This window comes from Haemorhous mexicanus, chromosome 5, assembly GCF_027477595.1.
Source record: "Haemorhous mexicanus isolate bHaeMex1 chromosome 5, bHaeMex1.pri, whole genome shotgun sequence".
In the NCBI taxonomy this organism is placed as follows: Eukaryota; Metazoa; Chordata; class Aves; order Passeriformes; family Fringillidae; genus Haemorhous; species Haemorhous mexicanus.
The window spans coordinates 74,157,884-74,175,905 of record NC_082345.1 but is presented as its reverse complement, the minus strand read 5'-3'; the positions used below and the strand labels follow the sequence as shown (position 1 = coordinate 74,175,905).

General features: G+C 47.7%; 1 protein-coding gene across 2 annotated transcripts in view; it reads right to left on the bottom strand.

Moving 5' to 3' along the window:
• Positions 1-18,022, bottom strand: part of EXOC4 (exocyst complex component 4) — a 366,741-nt gene that overhangs the window by 236,102 nt on the left and 112,617 nt on the right. For both annotated transcript variants that reach the window (XM_059847577.1, XM_059847578.1), the window contains exon 9: positions 13,524-13,612. In XM_059847577.1, the coding sequence (XP_059703560.1) occupies positions 13,524-13,612 (89 nt within the window). The remainder of the gene's footprint in view (positions 1-13,523; positions 13,613-18,022) is intronic.

Here is an 18,022-nt window from a genome sequence, read left to right as displayed (position 1 = left end):
GGGGCCATGGATCCCCAGGGATGGGCTCCTGTAGCCATGGATCCCCAGGGATGGGCTCCTGTAGCCATGGATCCCCAGGGATGGGCTCCTGTGGCCATGGATCCCCAGGGATGGGCTCCTGTGGCCGTGGATCCCCAGGGATGGGCTCCTGTGGCCGTGGATCCCCAGGGATGGGCTCCTGTGGCCATGGATCCCCAGGGATGGGCTCCTGTGGCCGTGGATCCCCAGGGATGGGCTCCTGTGGCCGTGGATCCCCAGGGATGGGCTCCTGTGGCCGTGGATCCCCAGGGATGGGCTCCCTCAGCCATGGATCCCCAGGGATGGGCTCCCGTGGCCATGGATCCCCAGGGATGGGCTCCCGTGGCCATGGATCCCCAGGGATGGGCTCCCGTGGCCATGGATCCCCAGGGATGGGCTCCTGTGGCCATGGATCCCCAGGGATGAGCTCCTGTGGCCGTGGATCCCCAGGGATGGGCTCCTGCGGCCGTGGATCCCCAGGGATGGGCTCCTGCGGCCATGGATCCCCAGGGATGGGCTCCCTCGGCCATGGATCCCCAGGGATGGGCTCCCGTGGCCATGGATCCCCAGGGATGGGCTCCCTCAGCCATGGATCCCCAGGGATGGGCTCCCGTGGCCATGGATCCCCAGGGATGGGCTCCCTCAGCCATGGATCCCCAGGGATGGGCTCCCTCAGCCATGGATCCCCAGGGATGGGCTCCCTCAGCCATGGATCCCCAGGGATGGGCTCCCTCAGCCATGGATCCCCAGGGATGGGCTCTCTCAGCCATGGATCCCCAGGGATGGGCTCCTGTGGCCATGGATCCCCAGGGATGGGCTCCCGTGGCCATGGATCCCCAGGGATGGGCTCCCTCAGCCATGGATCCCCAGGGATGGGCTCTCTCAGCCGTGTCCCCCTGCCCTGAGCAGCCCCAGCTCCCTCACCCTCCCCTGGGCACGGAGATGCTCCAAGGCCCTTCAGCACCTTGGTGGCCTTGGCAGTTCTGGAGGAACACTTGGACTTGACGACCTTTGAGGGCTTTTCCAAGTTTATTATTCCATTTCACATCATGGCTCCTGAACTCTTTAAAGATTTTAAATTTTGTCTGCTTACAGTTCCAATAACTTGAAGCCAACTCCAGATAAACCCTCACATTTCCACAGCACCTCAAAAGGTGCCCACACTGATTTCTGTGCAAGCACCCACTGGGCACATCCCTCCTCACCCTGGGCTCAGGCCACATGGGCATCTCCCCCTGCTGAGGGCACAGCCCTGAGTGCTGTAAACCACTTTTCACTGGAATTGCAGCTTCCCCCCAGCACATGAACACATCCCCCATTTAGGAATTCTTTCCGCAGTCCTCCCTGTGTGAGGGAAGAGGCCATGTGAGATCCCTTCCACATTCATTAAGCAGACAAAGGGAGTGCCATTTGTTGCCACTAAAATCCCATTCCTCGGTGCCATTGAGGTGCAGTGAATGCAGGGAGCTCATCCAATAACTCCTGATGACAATTAAGTCCAACACAACCACATGATCAGTGCAATTAAAATCCCCAAAGAGGAGCACAGATGTACTTGAGGCCCCCAGCCACTTACAGGATTTTTTGATATTATGTAAAAATCCAGCTACTGAGCAGCAAGGCTTTGGTTTTATATTATTAAGTAATTACAATGAGATATGGAAACACTAATGAGATCTGTGGCGAGGATTTGCAGCACCCAATGTTTTGAGGAAAAATGAATCAGTCTGGCTTTCTCCAGCACGCTTGGAACAACCTCCTGCAGGCAGCTGCATGAGTTTTATGTGGAGAAAACACAGAAAAATCTGGTTTCAACAACTTCTCCGCCTTTGTGGTGACTGCAAAGCTCAAAAGACTGGCAAGGGAAGCGGGAAAATTTGGGAAATTGATATCCAGAACGTGAATTTAAATGCAGGCCTGGTGTGCCCATTGATGTGGGGAATGCAAACAGCACTTGGAACGTGGAACATCCTCCCTGTCCTCTTTGTTTTAGGAAATCACACAAGTGTGGCACATTAATGACTGTACAGGGTGACCAATCTCTGCCTGGTGTACCATCAAATGAATTCTTGTGGAGGAGGCTTCACATGAGCACTCCTCTCCCAGACTGAGCCAATTAATGCAATCCTGGTCACCACTGGAGGCACAAACCCCAAGGACTCTGTGACAGCACCAGATGTTTGCTGAAACTCTGAACCTACTGATGAAAAGAGACCCCTTGTCATAAGGAAAAGGGGCCTCAAATTTAGGAGGAGAGAGGGAATACCCACAGGAGAAAAACCATGTCAAGGCAACAATCCTGGGACTCCTGAGAAGTCCTAACACTCCAAAATGCTCTGGGAAATCAGGGCAGAGAAGAGAGGTCTCTCATTTTGTCCCAAATCACATTTTCTGGTGACAGTTCACTTGGAAAGAACGGCCTTAGCACCCTTCCAAGGCCCCTTTCCCTGCCCTTCAGCCAACCCAGATCCTCCCAGGAGCCAAATGCCAGCTCCACCAAATTTATCAGGTCCAAAAATAACCTTTGAGGCCTGGAATACCTCAAATGGATCCCAAAGGCCAGCCTTGCCCTTTGGAGAAGAGCGTGGATTCACCCAGGCCATGTCCCAAAGGAGCTGAACACAAGGATCACCCCATGGAGCCTCCACTCCTCACACAATTATTATCCAGCTGGAGAGGCACTCAGGGCCAGCTGGAGAGGAAGGTTCTGTTTGCCCAGTGCTAGGTGGTCCACTCCAAAATTTTTCAATTAATGCATCCAATTTCACACCTCTCAGGCCAGTTAAATTGGAATAATCACCAAAATGAGCCCCTTTGAAGATGGATTCAACAGGCACATGATGTCCTTCTATGACTTCACTGGTGGACCTACTAATAGAATTTAAATTATGCCATCCCAAACCATCATAGGGAGCCACCCACTCCAGAATCAACAATTCCATTCAAGCTTCAAAACCAACAAAAATCCAGGAGATAAGAGCTTTAAAAACCCATTTTAAATCTCAGGAGAATTCAAAGCTCAGGGGAAAATGAAAACAAATCTTCCACCACCCCGTGAGGGTGGGGAGGCCCTGGCACAGGGTGCCCACAGAAGCTGTGGCTGCTCCTGGCAGTGTCCAAGGCCAGGCTGCACAGGGCTTGGAGCAACCTGGGATGGTAGAAGGTGTCCCTGCCCATGGCAGGGGTGGCACTGGCTGATTTTAAGGTCCTTTCCAACCCAAATCAGTTTCTGACTCCATGATTCTCACAGAAATTCCTTTTCTCCACCCCCAGCCTCCATAAAAACATCCTTTTCCCTGCCCATCTCCTCACATTATTACTGGATGCAAAACCCTATCCAAGGAAACTCTCCTCACCTGGAAAACATCCATTTTTCTGGGTTCTGATAAGAAAATATTCTACCACACTATTCCATGATATATTAAACAAAAACTCCAACAGCAGTTGATGCACTTGGCTCACAGAGCCCTTGAGAATTCGTCGGCTTTTGTATCCTCAGACCCCTAAATCACATCCCTTCATTGATTAAAGTTCCATCTTCATCCTGCAGAAGAGAATCACCTCCTCAGCAAACATTTATCTCCTCACAAAAGGCAGGGAATAACGGATCCATGAAAGCTGTTGCCTTTTTTTTGGCAATAATTCCTGATCTGTGATACACACATGGAAACACAGGAGAGCAACACCTCCAATCCCTGTGCGTGTAAAATGGATAAAACCAACGTGAAATCAAATCTGTAGCATTTTAATCCTTTAATTAGGTAAAAATTACTTTCTCCCCAACAGTTCTTCCATATTAGGAAAAAACTCAAGACATCTACAGATCCTCCAACTGTTATTCCAACTCGAAGCCACAAAAGTCTTTGGAGCATCTGGCGTGTTTTGTGCTCCGTGGCAGCCTTGTTCTCTGTGAATTGAGTGATTTATTACCACCTAACCTCAGCCTCTGATGAGATTATGCTGCCAATTTGTGCCTCCTTTTTGGAGTGAGGGCTCTGCAACCCGGGCTTTGGGCTGAGCGTGGTGAATCTCAATTAAAGGCTGACCTTTACAAGGCGAGGGAAATGTTAATTCATGCTCACCTAAATGGCTTCAGCCCTCTTTAAAAGCAGAATTTTCTGAGCCTGCCCACTCCTCTGCCACTGTAAAGTTCCATTTCAACATTATTAAGATAAAAACCTCTTGGCTGCAAGGGAAGAAGCCCCAAATGCTAATACAGCTGTCTGGGGTGCATTTGTTATGCTCCTTGAAAAACAATGGTGTCGCATTTTGAAGGGATTTCAGACACAGATTAGAGGCAGCAGAATGACAGGGCCAGAGATTAAACACTTCTTTACCCCTGAACAGGTACAAGAGCAGCAGCAGCTCCTTCCACGCTCACCCTGAAGGTCTCTGCTGGAATTTGCCATCCCCTGTGATGTGGAATTACTTCCTGGAGAAGTCCCAGCTTGAAAGGGATAAAATTTGCAGAAGAGGCAAGAAAGTGGCTCAGCCCCCACAGATAATTGCATTGGGCTCTTTTTAAATTAGGATTATACACTCCATCAAATGGGAGAAAGAAAAGGAATGTTTCAGCAATGTATTTATCAAGGTCTTGCTAAGCAAGCTGGTGAAAACAAAGAAATCTGACCCACAAAAATGTGGAGAAACCTCAAGATGAAAAGAAGAATTTGATGAAAAATTCAAATGTCAGCAAGATTTCAATAGAAAACATAAACATCCACGAGCATCTCAGGACTCTACACTGTCTAAAAGGCCAGAAGAAACAAAACAAAACAAAAAATATACAATGCCAACCTAGAAATTAATCACTCTAGAATGAAGATGGAATCACAGAATATCCTCAGGTGGAAGGGACCCACAAGGATGAGAGTCCAAATATATTGTGTGTCTGTGTATATATATATATATATATATATATATATATATATATATATATATATATATATATACATAGTCTTGAGTCTGGTGACTCAAGATCCCACAAAAAAAAATCAGAATTAACTGATCAACATCCACCAGGCTGAATTCTAACCCAGCTGATCTGAACTCCCATGGATATTTTATTCCTCATTTCACAGCCTAACTCCGTGCTGTTTAAATAAATGGTTCACTACTGACATTTAGGCAAAAGCACAAATTCCATGGCTCAGTACTTCCAAAAGCATGTTCCTCCTGGAAAAAAACTCCAGTAATTGATATAAAGCAGGGTATTATGGTTCACAGGCATAAACATTCTCCACCTATTCTGTTCTAATCTGCATAATACAAGATAATTCCATGTTGTTTTTGTAAATTCACCACAAAGCCCTCAAATGCTTCAGTAATCCAGATTCAAAGCTGAAAAAGAACTGTAAATAAGTGCCTTGAAAATCAAGGATTGCTCTGCAAACAAGGCACTGGGACACAGCGAGTCCCAACGGTAACAACACAACCCAGCCAGTCCTGCTGGAGCAGCTTCCAGCAGGAGTGAGAGAGGAGAATTTCAGGGATTTTCATACAAGGAGGATGGTGCTTCCTCACATCAACAGGGGAGAGAAGCACGGCAGAGGTGGGAGAGTTGTGAGGATGGAGAATCCAGGCTGGCAACAGAACTCAAAGCTGATTGTGATGCCTTGAGAAGGCTGAGCTAGAGCAGAGGCTGGGCAGAGCTCCAGAATGAAGCAGGGATTGATTCCAAGGATCTCCTCCATGGATGCACCTTGGGCAGCACCAGAGCCCAGCCAGGGCTGCCCCCAAGATGACCCAAAATGGCCCCAAAATGCACGAGCGCTCCCAGGGTCTCTCCCTGGGATCAGCTCTGCTCCATTGGCACCTTGCAGTTCATTGTCCCAGCCCAGCTTTAGCCCAGGCACTCCCACCCTGCTTGTTTTTCTCTCTCCAGCCCACGGGGTTTGTGCTCCTGGGCTGGGATTTGGCTCATTTGTCCTTGGTGCCCAGCTGGAGCAGGAATTGTTTTGTCTCCCTGCTCTGTGCACAGAGCTCACCATCCCATAACAGAACTCCACACTAAAGCAGCACAGAACTGAAATTACAAAACCCAAAACCTGAGGCATCATTCCAGCATTGATTCTCCATCTCTATTTGAGAAGCTCCTCTCCTCATACACCACCTTGATGCCTCTATTTTTGGTTTGTCTGTTCCAAAAGCACCAAGTGGCACCTGAGGGGTGTTTGGGCTCTGAAGCGAGACCAGAGCAAGGGTTAAAGACTCAAGAAGAGGAGCCTGAGGTCAAGACCCAGGTGGGGAGGCCCAGAGCAGCTGTGGCCTGGAGGGGCTCCAGGAGAGCTGCAGAGGAACTGGGGACAAGGTCTGCAGGGACAGGAGCCAGGGAATGGCTCCCACTGCCAGAGGGCAGGCATGGATGGGATCTGGGCAAGGAGGAATTCCTGCCTGGGCTGGAACTGCCAGAGCAGCTGGGGCTGCCCCTGCATCCCTGGAGTGTCCCAGGCCAGGCTGGACCCTGGGGCTGGAGCAGCCTGGGACACTGGGAGGTGTCCCTGCCATGGCAATGGGGTTGGAAGTGAACTGGGTGATCTTTAAGGTCCTTCCCAACCCAAACCATTCCATGACAGTGACATTCCTGGTGCTCCCCAGCACCAAATATCACCCTGACACCAAAATTCCTCCTCCTGCCTTACCTTGCTCGAAGTCCCTGACACAAAGCAGAGATTTCAGAGCTCCAGCCTGACTTTCAACACCTCCCATCTCCCTGAGAAGTGACAAGAATTAAGTGGGAAATTCAACCCCCCCAAATGTTCTCCAGGATTAACAGAGATGCCCTGATCCTTTTTCACAGACTCAACTGCTGGCTGAGGTCAGCCTTTAATAAGCAGCAACACACACATTTAAACACCTGGAAGGGATCAAAAACGTTGCTGAAAAGGAAAGAAACAAACCCACAAGGATGGGAAAAGGAGGGCTGACCCCACCCAGCAATGGGAACCTGTCGCTGCAGATGAAATGCCAAACGTGCTCTCCCCAACACCAGGAGCTCTTTGCACTGACAAAGCAAAGGGACCCTCCTGCCTCCTTTTTTTAGGCATCTCCCTCTGAACTGTTGTGGTTTTAATAACAATCTCTGAGGAAAAATCAAGAAACAAACGATTTTCTTACACATAATCCCCCTTTTGCTGTCAAAGGCCTGACCCCAGTTTGATAATCTCATTTCCTCAGAATCAAAACGCTGGGAATTTAAGCTTCCTAGCGTGTTAATTGCAACCCTGCTCCATTGCTAATCAAAAAATTGGACGTTTTGCATGAAAATGCTGCTCTAATTAATTCCCAGTCATAAAGCAGGCTGGTTTTAATAACCCCTCCTTGATTGGGCAGCCTTTGAAGAGGCCGTGTCTCTAATCCGCTACACCGGGACAAACACACGCCGAGGAAATCAGGAGTGCCCGTGCAGGGACTGGGGGAGCTGATGGCTTCAGAGCTGGCAAAACCCTGAAAATCCCTGCTCTCCCCTCTCCCCAAGCTCCAAGCCAACTGTGATCCTGCTCATCACGAGACAAAAGCAGTGGTGTGACAGGAAATTTGGGATATCAATCATCACATGATTTTTCTGCTGGTTTATTCCCCGTCCTTCCTTCAGGAATATTTTTTAACCAGCACAGGCCACTTGTCACCACATCTCCTTTAACCAGAGATGAATCCTGCTCCCTCTCCCCCTCCCCAGCACCTCTGAGTGACAACACATTATCATCCCCATCTCGCAGAGGTGCTGAACCGAATTTTCATTATCCCAGATGTCAGCTTTGGTTTCTGTCACTGCTGAGCACAGCTGGCTCCCCGCAGCAGCCCCTGGGTGAATCCAAATGGAACAAGGCACCTACAAATAACTGCATTTTCCCTGCACCTGGCCTTACATGGTGCCCTTGTCATAGCAGATCCTCTCTGCCTCTGCTGCTATTTCTTGGCATCAAAATCTTAATTAGCAGAGTTGCTGGTTTTTTTTTTAATTGCTCAAAACCTTATGGTGAGGAATTTTTCAGGCTTGGGTGGAAAGTGGATGAGGAGCAGAGTGAGGAGTAACACAAATCCACTTCCCAAATTTAGATTTGTGTCACAGGGGTATTAAAGGCTTTCTATTTATCACCCAGCCAGCAAGAAAAAAAAAAAAAAAAAAAACCAGTGGATTTTTTAATTCTAAAAATTATCCACTATAATTTATTGTGTTATTAAACCAGAGCTTTGTTTCACTGCCACATTTGCCATCCTTTGCCAGAGATGAGCAAGCTGGAAGGTTCCTAAAATTCCAGACTGGTTTGAGTTGGGATTAAAATCACCCAGTGCCACCCCTGCCATGGCAGGGACACCTTCCACTGTCCCAGGCTGCTCCAAGCCCTGTCCAGCCTGGCCTTGGACATTCCAAGGTGTGGGAAGTGCTCTCCACTTCCAGCTAAATACCTAAAAGCTGACCAGGAGTTTAAGTGCTGCTTATTTAAAATCTGCAAGAGCATTTTATTTTTAGTTCATAAATTAATTGATATAATGCTCTTGGCTACTCCCAACAAGAGAAAAACAACTATGCAAAAGTTCTGGGCATTAAAAAAAACCAAAAAAAACCAACTGAAACTTCACACAGTCCCAGAATGGTTGGGTTGGAAGGGTCCTTAAAAATCATCTCATCCAATTCCCCTCCTGTTCCTTCACACAGAAGCAAGAGGAACTTAAAAAACAAAAACTGGATAAGTAGTGAGAAGTGCACAGCATCCCTGGAATGCTCTGGACAGGAACTGCCTCAATAACTTCATAAAGTAATATTGAATTTTTGCTGTTTCGGTTCAGCACGCAAAATGTGTCCAGCAGCTGGGAGGATTCAGCTTTGGGGCACAAATTCCATCCTTTGTTCTATTAAAGACTCCATTAAGTGAGGGGACATTTTTCTCCTTTCCTTGGACAAGCCCTGTCCCACATTCCAGTGCCAGCAGAGCCCAAACTCATCCACAAGTTGCCAAAGCAGCAGGATCAGAGAAAGAACTTTTCATAAAAACCCCAAAACAAATGAAAAGAAAAAAAAACCAAAGGCATGACAACAATCCAAGAAAATTTTTTTATCCTTCCATGGAACACAAGAACTTGTAGGAGTGATTCCTCAAGGAACAGCACCTGGGGCATCCTCCTGAGTGGCAGGGCAGCCACTGTTTGTCTGTCTGTAAATCAAAACCTTCAATAATCCATAAAAACCAGTGGGGTCTGAGTGTTGACTCTGGAATTCTGATCCTACTCCTGCTCCCATCATCCTTCCCTGGACAGTCCATCCCACAGCCACATTCCCCATAAAATCCTGCTCCACAAAGCCATGGAGAAGTTCAATTACTGCAGAAGTGCACTGAGCTCACAGGGGGAAAGAAACAACAAGCCTAAATTCTAATTTCTGAGGGGGTGAAAATGTTTTTAGGAGGTGCTGAGCAGGTGTGGAGCCCATTCACATCCTTGGGAAGCACAGGAGCTCTGGAGCACTTCCCATCCCATGGTCAGCCCCAGCTGCAGACCAGGGCAGAGCTGACCTGGCTGGGACTCTGACAGAGGGGCACCTGCTCAGAATTCCCAAAAAACCCAACCTAAACAGAGTGCACAACTCCTAAATATTTCCTGTAGAATTGAAATCTGTTCTGGAAGCCAAGGGCAAAAACCAGAAGAGGGGCAGGTGATGAAGTGGCAGCTGGGATTCTGTGCCATTCAGAGAATCCCAAAGTGGTTTGGGTGGGAAAGGACCTGAAATCCCATCCAGTGCCACCCCTGCCATGGCAGGGACACCTCCCAGTGTCCCAGGCTGCTCCAGCCCCAGTGTCCAGCCTGGCCTTGGACACTCCAGGGATGCAGGGGCAGCCCCAGCTGCTCTGGCAGTTCCAGCCCAGGCAGGAATTCCTCATTGCCCAGATCCCATCCATGCCTGCCCTCTGGCACTGGGAGCCACTCCCTGGTTCCTGTCCCTGCAGGCCTTGTCCCCAGTCCCTCTGCAGCTCTCCTGGAGCCCCTTCAGGCCCTGGAATGTGCTGGAAGCTCTCCCTGGATCCTTCCCTTCTCCAGGTAAACACGCCCAGCTCTCCCCAGACTGTACTAATCCAGAAGGAAATATTTCACTTCTGTACTTGCCCCCACCTTTATTTTTTAATGACAGTTGTCAGAGAACTTGTGTGGCCAACTTCAAGGGACAAACACACGGCCAAAGTCTTTCTCCTGCAATTTCAGTGCAAGGAGACAGAAGAATTCCAGCTCTAAACCACTTGCAGCAGGTCCCTTTCTCCCACTGAGGGATAATGTGAGCCTCAGGCTCTGCACTATTTCAGTCCAAATCAAAGGGGTTAATGACAAAGCATCACTCTGATCTTCACACGTTTTTAAGGCTATTTAAATTAAATTCTTATGTCCAAAAGTTAGCGTGAGCTAAACTTTTATAAATTCCTTTCTTTTCATGCATATGTTTCTTTGAAGATCTTTTCAGGAAAAAAGATTCCCTAACAAGTCACCCTCCCCCTGCTGCCACTGAGAAATCATCCCTGTGGATAAGGCTGTTGGGAACAGAAACTGTGCAGTGTTCACAGAAGACAGAGTGTCACATGCTTGCTTTCCACTAACCTGATTGAACAACTAAATTGTATTTCTCTTTAAAAGGGATAAAAAAAAAAAATATATATATATATATATAAAGAAAAATCCAAATGCAGATCTTGCTGTGGTCTGGGATTCAGGAAGATTAATGAGCAGCCTAAAAGGGAACAGCAGCTCATAATAGAGACAGAGGTTACTGCATTTTTAACGTGAACTTCAAAGGGAAACTTTTCTTGATGGTTCAACTGCAAAGAAGCTCAGCAAAGTCATCTCATCTATTGTCCCCACTGCCTCCCCACACTGACTTTTTGTCACCTATTGCATCACATCCAGGCTCTTCCAATTGAGCTGCAAAGGGCAGCAGGACCTTGGCCCTCTCCACACCAATTCCTGTTTTGTCCTTTACCTCTTTGTCAGCTCCTGGGCTTTGTCCTTGCCCAGCCAGACTCCCTGAGCAGCTCTGCTGCAGCCTTCTCTCCTGGAAACGCTCCCAGTGTCCTGCTCATCTCAAATGCTGCCCCAAGATTTGTCTTGTATTCCTAAGGAATCACTCTTCCATGAAATCTGGCTCTGAATGAGCTCCAAACCCAGGACAGGAGCTCCTTAAAACCCTCAGTGTAACAGAAATAACCACAAAAATCCCCAAATCTCAGCCACGAGGCACCTGGAGGAGGACACAGATATGGAGAAGGTCAGTTCTGTTCTCTGCTTGTTTTTAAAGCCACATGGACCACTGGGAATGACAGAAGGCAATAGGACTCATCCCAAAGGGATGGGAAATTCTGGAGTGCTGCAGGCTCCCTGATGGCCCCCAAAAGCTCAAAATTCTCAATGGCTGCAAAATTCTTGGCTTTGAGCCCACACTTGTTCCACAGTTTGTAACAGAGAGCCCACAACTAAGGAGAAGGAACTGAAATCCTCCTGGAATAAAAACTGGAAATGGGATGGAACATTAACCTCATGCCCCTGGCCTGGGGGACATGTCCCAGCCAATCTTGGCCATGTGACACTTTTGAAGGTGAGAAGCTGAATCCCAAAAGGCAGAGAGAGCTGTGAGCTCCACACCTGCCAGGTGTGTGAAAGGTGAGATCCCAGTTCAGCTGGCAGGTGCCTCCACATCCCTTCACTCCCACAGGCTGTGGGGTCAGGGGCTGGGCAGCTGCCACCTCTCACCATGATATTTTATGAAAAACCCTTTTGCTAGGATCTTTTTCTCCTGAGAAGCTGAGAGGCCTCAGGAACAAACTGTGACCAAAGATTCTCTGCTGCTGTGGGATGCAGCAGGTGGGTCTGGGATTGGTCTCACCTGGTTGTTTCTCATTAATGGCCAATCCCAGCCCAGCTGGCTCAGACTCTGGTCAGTCACAAGATTTTATTATCATTCCATTCCTTTTCTTTCCCTGCCAGCCTTCTGATGAAATCCTTTCTTTTGTTCTTTTAGTGTAGTTTTAATATATCATTTTCTTTTAATATAATATAGATCATAAAATAATAAATCAGCCTTCTGAACATGGAGTCAAGATTCTCATCTCTCACCTCATCCCGGGACCCCTGTGAGCACCAGCACAGTCACCCCCAGGCTCTTCCTTCTCAGTGCACCCAAAAGGGTCTCAGAGCTCACCACAGAGCCAGGACACCCCTGATCATCAGTGCTGAGATCCCCTCTGTCACCGACCTATTTCCTGAAAAATCCCTTGGCCAGGATTTCTTCTCCTGGGAAGCTTCAGCTTCTCCCTCTTTGCTCCTCTGGAATGTGATTTGGAGAATTGTTTACCCAACATGTGAATTGTTTTTAATTAATGGCCAATCCCAGTCCAGCTGGGTCAGACTCTGGTCAGTCATGGGTTTTTATTATTCATTCTGATGTCTCCTTTCTCTTTCTTTAGTATAGTTTTAGTATACAATTTTCTTTTCATATCATAAAATACTAAATCAGCCTTCTGAGAACTTGGAGTCAATTCTCACCTCTCACCTCATCCTGGGACCCCAACAACCCCAGAACAATTAATAACCACACACCTCTGCAGTCACCCCAGCGAATCAAGCTGTCCCAAGAACAATCTCTGCCTCTCAAGGCTTTTTTTCACACCTTTGTGGGTTTAAGTTGTCACTGAGGACAGGTCATGAAAGGAGGAAGAGAACACAAAAGCATCCAAAAATTCTCTTGCAAATGATAAAACATTCTCAATGAAAAGCCAGCTGAAAATTATCATGGACAAGAGCTCCAGGGGAAATTCTGCCCTTGGTCACCACTGTAATATTTGAAGAACAGAAATTATTTTCTTGTTACAATTAGCCCAGGAAGAAACTGGAACAGACGATACAAAAGAATTTGTCTTAGGATATTCCCTTGATTCTGCTGCCCAGCCCAACCACTGGATCATCCAGGAAAAACAAGGGAGATGATGCCATGCAAGAGCAGGGAACACCTTCCTGGGCACACACAGCACCTGCCATGGGCACTATAAACCAGCATGAGCAGCCCAAGTGCCCAGACTCACCATCTGCAAACACCCTGCAGCTCCTCAAGTGCACCAAACACAAAGAATTGGTCACTTCAGTCCATCCATTCAAACTGGAGCTGCCTGAGCTCAGCTCCCAAAGCAATGCAGGGCAGGTATCACAGTAAGGATGCAGAGAAATACCCAAGGTAGCTCCAACACCCCAAGCCAGTGCTCAAGGTGAGGTTGTTTGTATATTTCACCTTTTGTTTTAGGAATATTTTTCAAGACCTTGACCTCCAGCTGAAAAAGCTGAGAGAATAAAGAGCAATAAAGAACCCTTTAAAAGAATAAAGAGAATAAAGAACCCTTCACAACCTCATAATAAACAAGAGCTTAAATCCTGGAGAGATTCAGAGCAGAGATCAACACCTGCCAGAGGCTGGGCAGGATTTCCCAGCTCCTGCAGAGGGGAATGATCCAATTCCCAAGGATCCCTTTGCTTACCTTGCAGCTCCCCACTCCTGCTGTACAGCTCCCTCCTCTGCTCCCTCAGGTAGGCACTCATGCTGATGGCATGGGATGAGGATTCAAACCTGGAATTCAAAGGAATTCAGTCAGTTGCAGGCACTGGAAGCACCCTTCAGCTCTTAAAAATATCAAAATGTAAAATATAAGCACCCTTCAGCTCTTCAAACTATAGAAATGTTCTCCTGGAAATTAGGGACCAGTCAATTATTATTTATTGTATGGCTCTAATAATCCACAAAGACCAAACCAAATATTTTCCAACCATTTCTGCCCCATCAAGAGGATTTTTGGCACTTCTAGGAAAAGGCCCCAAACTGGGCCCTGGTCTGACACCTCAGTGGTTGAGGACAGCTCAATGTCCCTGTGACCACAAGTGTCCCAAGGGCTTTGTGCCTGACCTGAGTGCTGGGAACACCCCCATGACCAAGGGCTGTTGTGTCAGACAGGCACTTCCCAAAAAAAACCCCCCACAAAAAACCAATCCTGGGTGTTGGAACCCTGACTGCTGAGGATTTTACACTTTCTGTATTTTCAGGCACTGACCCCCAAGAGAACACTGCATTGACCTGTTTGGAAGAAAAAACTTCCAAAAATGAATTATAAAACTAAGATTATAAGTGTATAGCTGGAACAGAAGTGTGTAATACCACATGGTGGAAAAATCAGAGTTTAAGTTTTTTGGAATATAGTAATATACATAAAGCAAAATAGAAGTTTTAGGGCAGAAGCTGGTCCTTCTTCATAAGTTTAAGTGGTATTGTGTAATTAAATATAGTCCCCATTATGAGGCACAAGTAGTGAGTTATTGGGTTAAAAGTAAAAATAATTTAAGTGACATTTCCTAATTAGACAGCTTATCCTTAAAAAACCTTGTAGGAAGAGAGACACGTCTTCATTTTTAGCTTATTAAAATTAAGGACTACAAAACTCACAGCTTGTGAGACTGTAATATAGATAACAACTCATAAGCATCTGAGTGCAAGAAGAAATACTGTCTCACACATTTAATCCCAACCTCAGCAGAAAAAAAGCAGCAAAAAAATCCATTTCCTGGAGGTGGATGGATGGGCTCTGGGGACCAGGGAGAAGGGAGCTCGTGGTGGGGACAAAACCTTCAAACAGCCCCAGTGGACATAGTGCCCTGTGGAGGCTGAGCTAGAGCAGAGGCTGGGCAGAGTTCCAGAAGGAAGCAGGGGTTGATTCCAAGGATCTCCTCCATGGATGCACCTTGGGCAGCACCAGAGCCCAGCCAGGGCTGCCCCCAAGATGACCCAAAATGGCCCCAAAATGCACGAGCGCTCCCGGGGTCTCTCCCTGGGATCAGCTCTGCTCCATTTGCACCTTGCAGTTCATTGTCCCAGCCCAGCTTTAGCCCAGGCACTCCCACCCTGCTTGTTTTTCTCTCTCCAGCCCACGGGGTTTGTGCTCCTGGGCTGGGATTTGGCTCATTTGTCCTTGGTGCCCAGCTGGAGCAGGAATTGTTTTGTCTCCCTGCTCTGGGCACAGAGCTCACCATCCCATAATACGAAGCCCAGACCCACACACTAAAGCAGCACAGAATGTGAAAAGTAGAAAAGCCAACCCTGAGGCAGGACCCCCACGTGCCCGAGTGCCACATCCACAGGGTCTGAAATCCCTCCAGGAATGGGAATTCCCCCTGCCTGGGGCAGCCCAGTCCCACAGCTGGGAACCCTTTCCATGAGGGAATTGTCCCCAGTGTCCCCCCTAAAGCTGCCCTGGGCCAGCCTGGGGCTGTTCCCTCCTGGCCTGTCCCTTGTCCTGGCCATGGAGCTCCCAGAGGGACCTGGGGCTCCCCACGGAGCTCGGCCTTCCCAGCACCTCTGGGCAGGAGCCAGGTGGGAGCAGAGCCAGAGCTGGCCCAAGGCTGGATTGTCCCTGGGCCAGGGGAGCTGTGCCAGCCCCACCTGGATATTCCATGGACTCCAGAGCCACACATGGCATCTGAGACAGCAAAACCCAGACTGGATCCACCCGAGGTTCAGCCCACGGGGTTTGTGCTCCTGGGCTGGGATTTGGCTCATTTGTCCTTGGTGCCCAGCTGGAGCAGGAATTGTTTTGTCTCCCTGCTCTGGGCACAGAGCTCACCATCCCATAATATGAACCCAGACCCACACACCAAAGCAGCACAGAGTGTGAAAAATAGAAAAGCCAAACCTGAGGCATCAGACACCAGACTTGGAAACTTCTGTCACAAGAAGACCTCGAGATGCTGAGGATTTACTGCAACACTCCTCATTCCCTGCCCAGTCCCACAGCTCAGGAAGATGGAACCAGCCTCAGAGGGACACTGGGAACATGAGCATCCCACCAGAGACAGGGGGAAAGCATTTCACAGCTTTTCTGGGCACTAGTGTTAAGATTATTACTATTAATGAGGCTTTTCTGCTTTAATTTGGACTCTGAGTGTTGGTGTTATTACAACTGAACTAATAACAATTTATCAAAATACAACAAACCCTTCTGATTTTAATTAAAAGAGCTGTAAATTCTTGGCTCTGTGTTCCCCACGTGCTCCTTTCTGTCCTCAGTGAGACAAGAAGAGCAGCATTATCCCACAGGCCTTCCAGGCACCAAACCTTGATCCTACCCCTTCTTTTCCACAACCATTCTCCACTTTTTCTCCCCCATTTCCCTTCTTTTCCACAACCATCCAGTTCTTCTCCCCATTTCCCTTTTTTTTCCACAACCATCCAGTTCTTCTCCCCATTTCCCTTTTCTTTTCCACAACCATCCAGTTCTTCTCCCCATTTCCCTTTTTTTTCCACAACCATCCAGTTCTTCTCCCCATTTCCCTTTTTTTTCCACAACCATCCAGTTCTTCTCCCCATTTCCCTTTTTTTTCCACAACCATCCAGTTCTTCTCCCCATTTTCCTTTTCTTTTCCACAACCATCCAGTTCTTCTCCCCATTTCCCTTTTTATTCCACAACCATCCAGTTCTTCTCCCCATTTCCCTTTTCCACAACCATGCAGTTCTTCTCCCCATTTCCCTTTTTATTCCACAACCATCCAGTTTTTCCCCCTTATTTCCCTTCCTCTGCCACTCCCTCAAGCTGCCCTTCCCCACATTCCTGTTCCCACTCAACTCCTTGTAACTCCCTTCCCAATGCTGATCCTCCCCCAAAGGCTTCAAAACATTTTTGTTTTCTTTAGAATTACACAGAATTACAGCCAAGTCTGGGACTGATTTATTGGGTGCTCAACTCTTGCTTGTACAATTCACTCCTGCCTTATTTCCCATTTTCCATCTTGGAAATCTGAGCTGGCAAGCTGAGCATGCCCTTGGCTACTTCTGGGAAGAGAAAAAAGTAAAAAAAAAAAAGAAGAAAGTTTGTCATGGCATCAATCATCCAAATTCCCCTTCCTCTGAAGCTTTGTTTTCCAAGCCAATGTTGCAACTAAATAAATATTTTTTTTATTTAGCCAATTTTAAAGGAAATAAAGATTCTGAGTTTTTGGTAAATACCAGCTCCTGATTTCCAGAGAGCAGGACACAACTTCCCTCTATTCCCTGAGGACATAACTAGCAGAAATATTTAATATTAATTAAATTAGCTCAGTATTTAATATTAATTAAACGAGCTCACAGCTACCACAGGACACAGCACCAACACCTGCATCCCCCTGTGAGCAAAACACGAGGTGGAGCCCTGCCCTAAGAGACTGCTGAGGAATGCAATGCAGATTTTGTGGTGACAAGAGGAGAGATTTGGACAGAGCTAATGGAAAGGCAGGGAAAGGAGCCTGGCACAGAAAGCACTGAAGATGGGAGGGGAGACAAGAATAACACTCCATCAAACATGTACAAACCTCAGTGGGCTGAGAAATTCCATTTCAAGGGAGATTTCCATAGATATGGTGACAGCTGACAGATAACCAAAGGAGAGATCCCAATAAGTGCTGCTGTCACTGCAGGGATGGCTTCACTCAGTGACAGCACCAGGAGTGGGGGGAGATGCTGCTCCCACGAGGTGATTCACCTTCCTTTGAACAATTACAGCCACCTCCTCTCTGCTGACAAACTCTGCCCAGCCTCAGCCTGCTCCAGGTGAGCCACAGCACCCTCATTCCTCCAGCTTTCATCCCAAACCCCAAACTTGGGTCCTTGTACACCCAGGGACAGATATGGGATGAGCTCCAATATCCATCTGCAGGTCAGAGTAAATTCCAAGTGGAATTCTCAACCCAAAATGGCCATGAGGGAGTTAAAAAAAAAAAGGGTGAGGGATAATAGTCATGAGTTGACAGAGGAAGGAGACAACACTTAACCTTTAATAACAGGAGAGTTCATCCTGGGAAAGCAGAGATGACTTGGATTTCTAACTGGGAACTCAGGTACTATGAGAGGACATCTACTGGGAGCACAAACCAGCACCTTTAGGTGCTCTCCAAAATCCTCAAGAGGCCCAAGAGAATGGTCAGCATAGGCAGGTGGTGGAGAGAAGAAAATTCCAG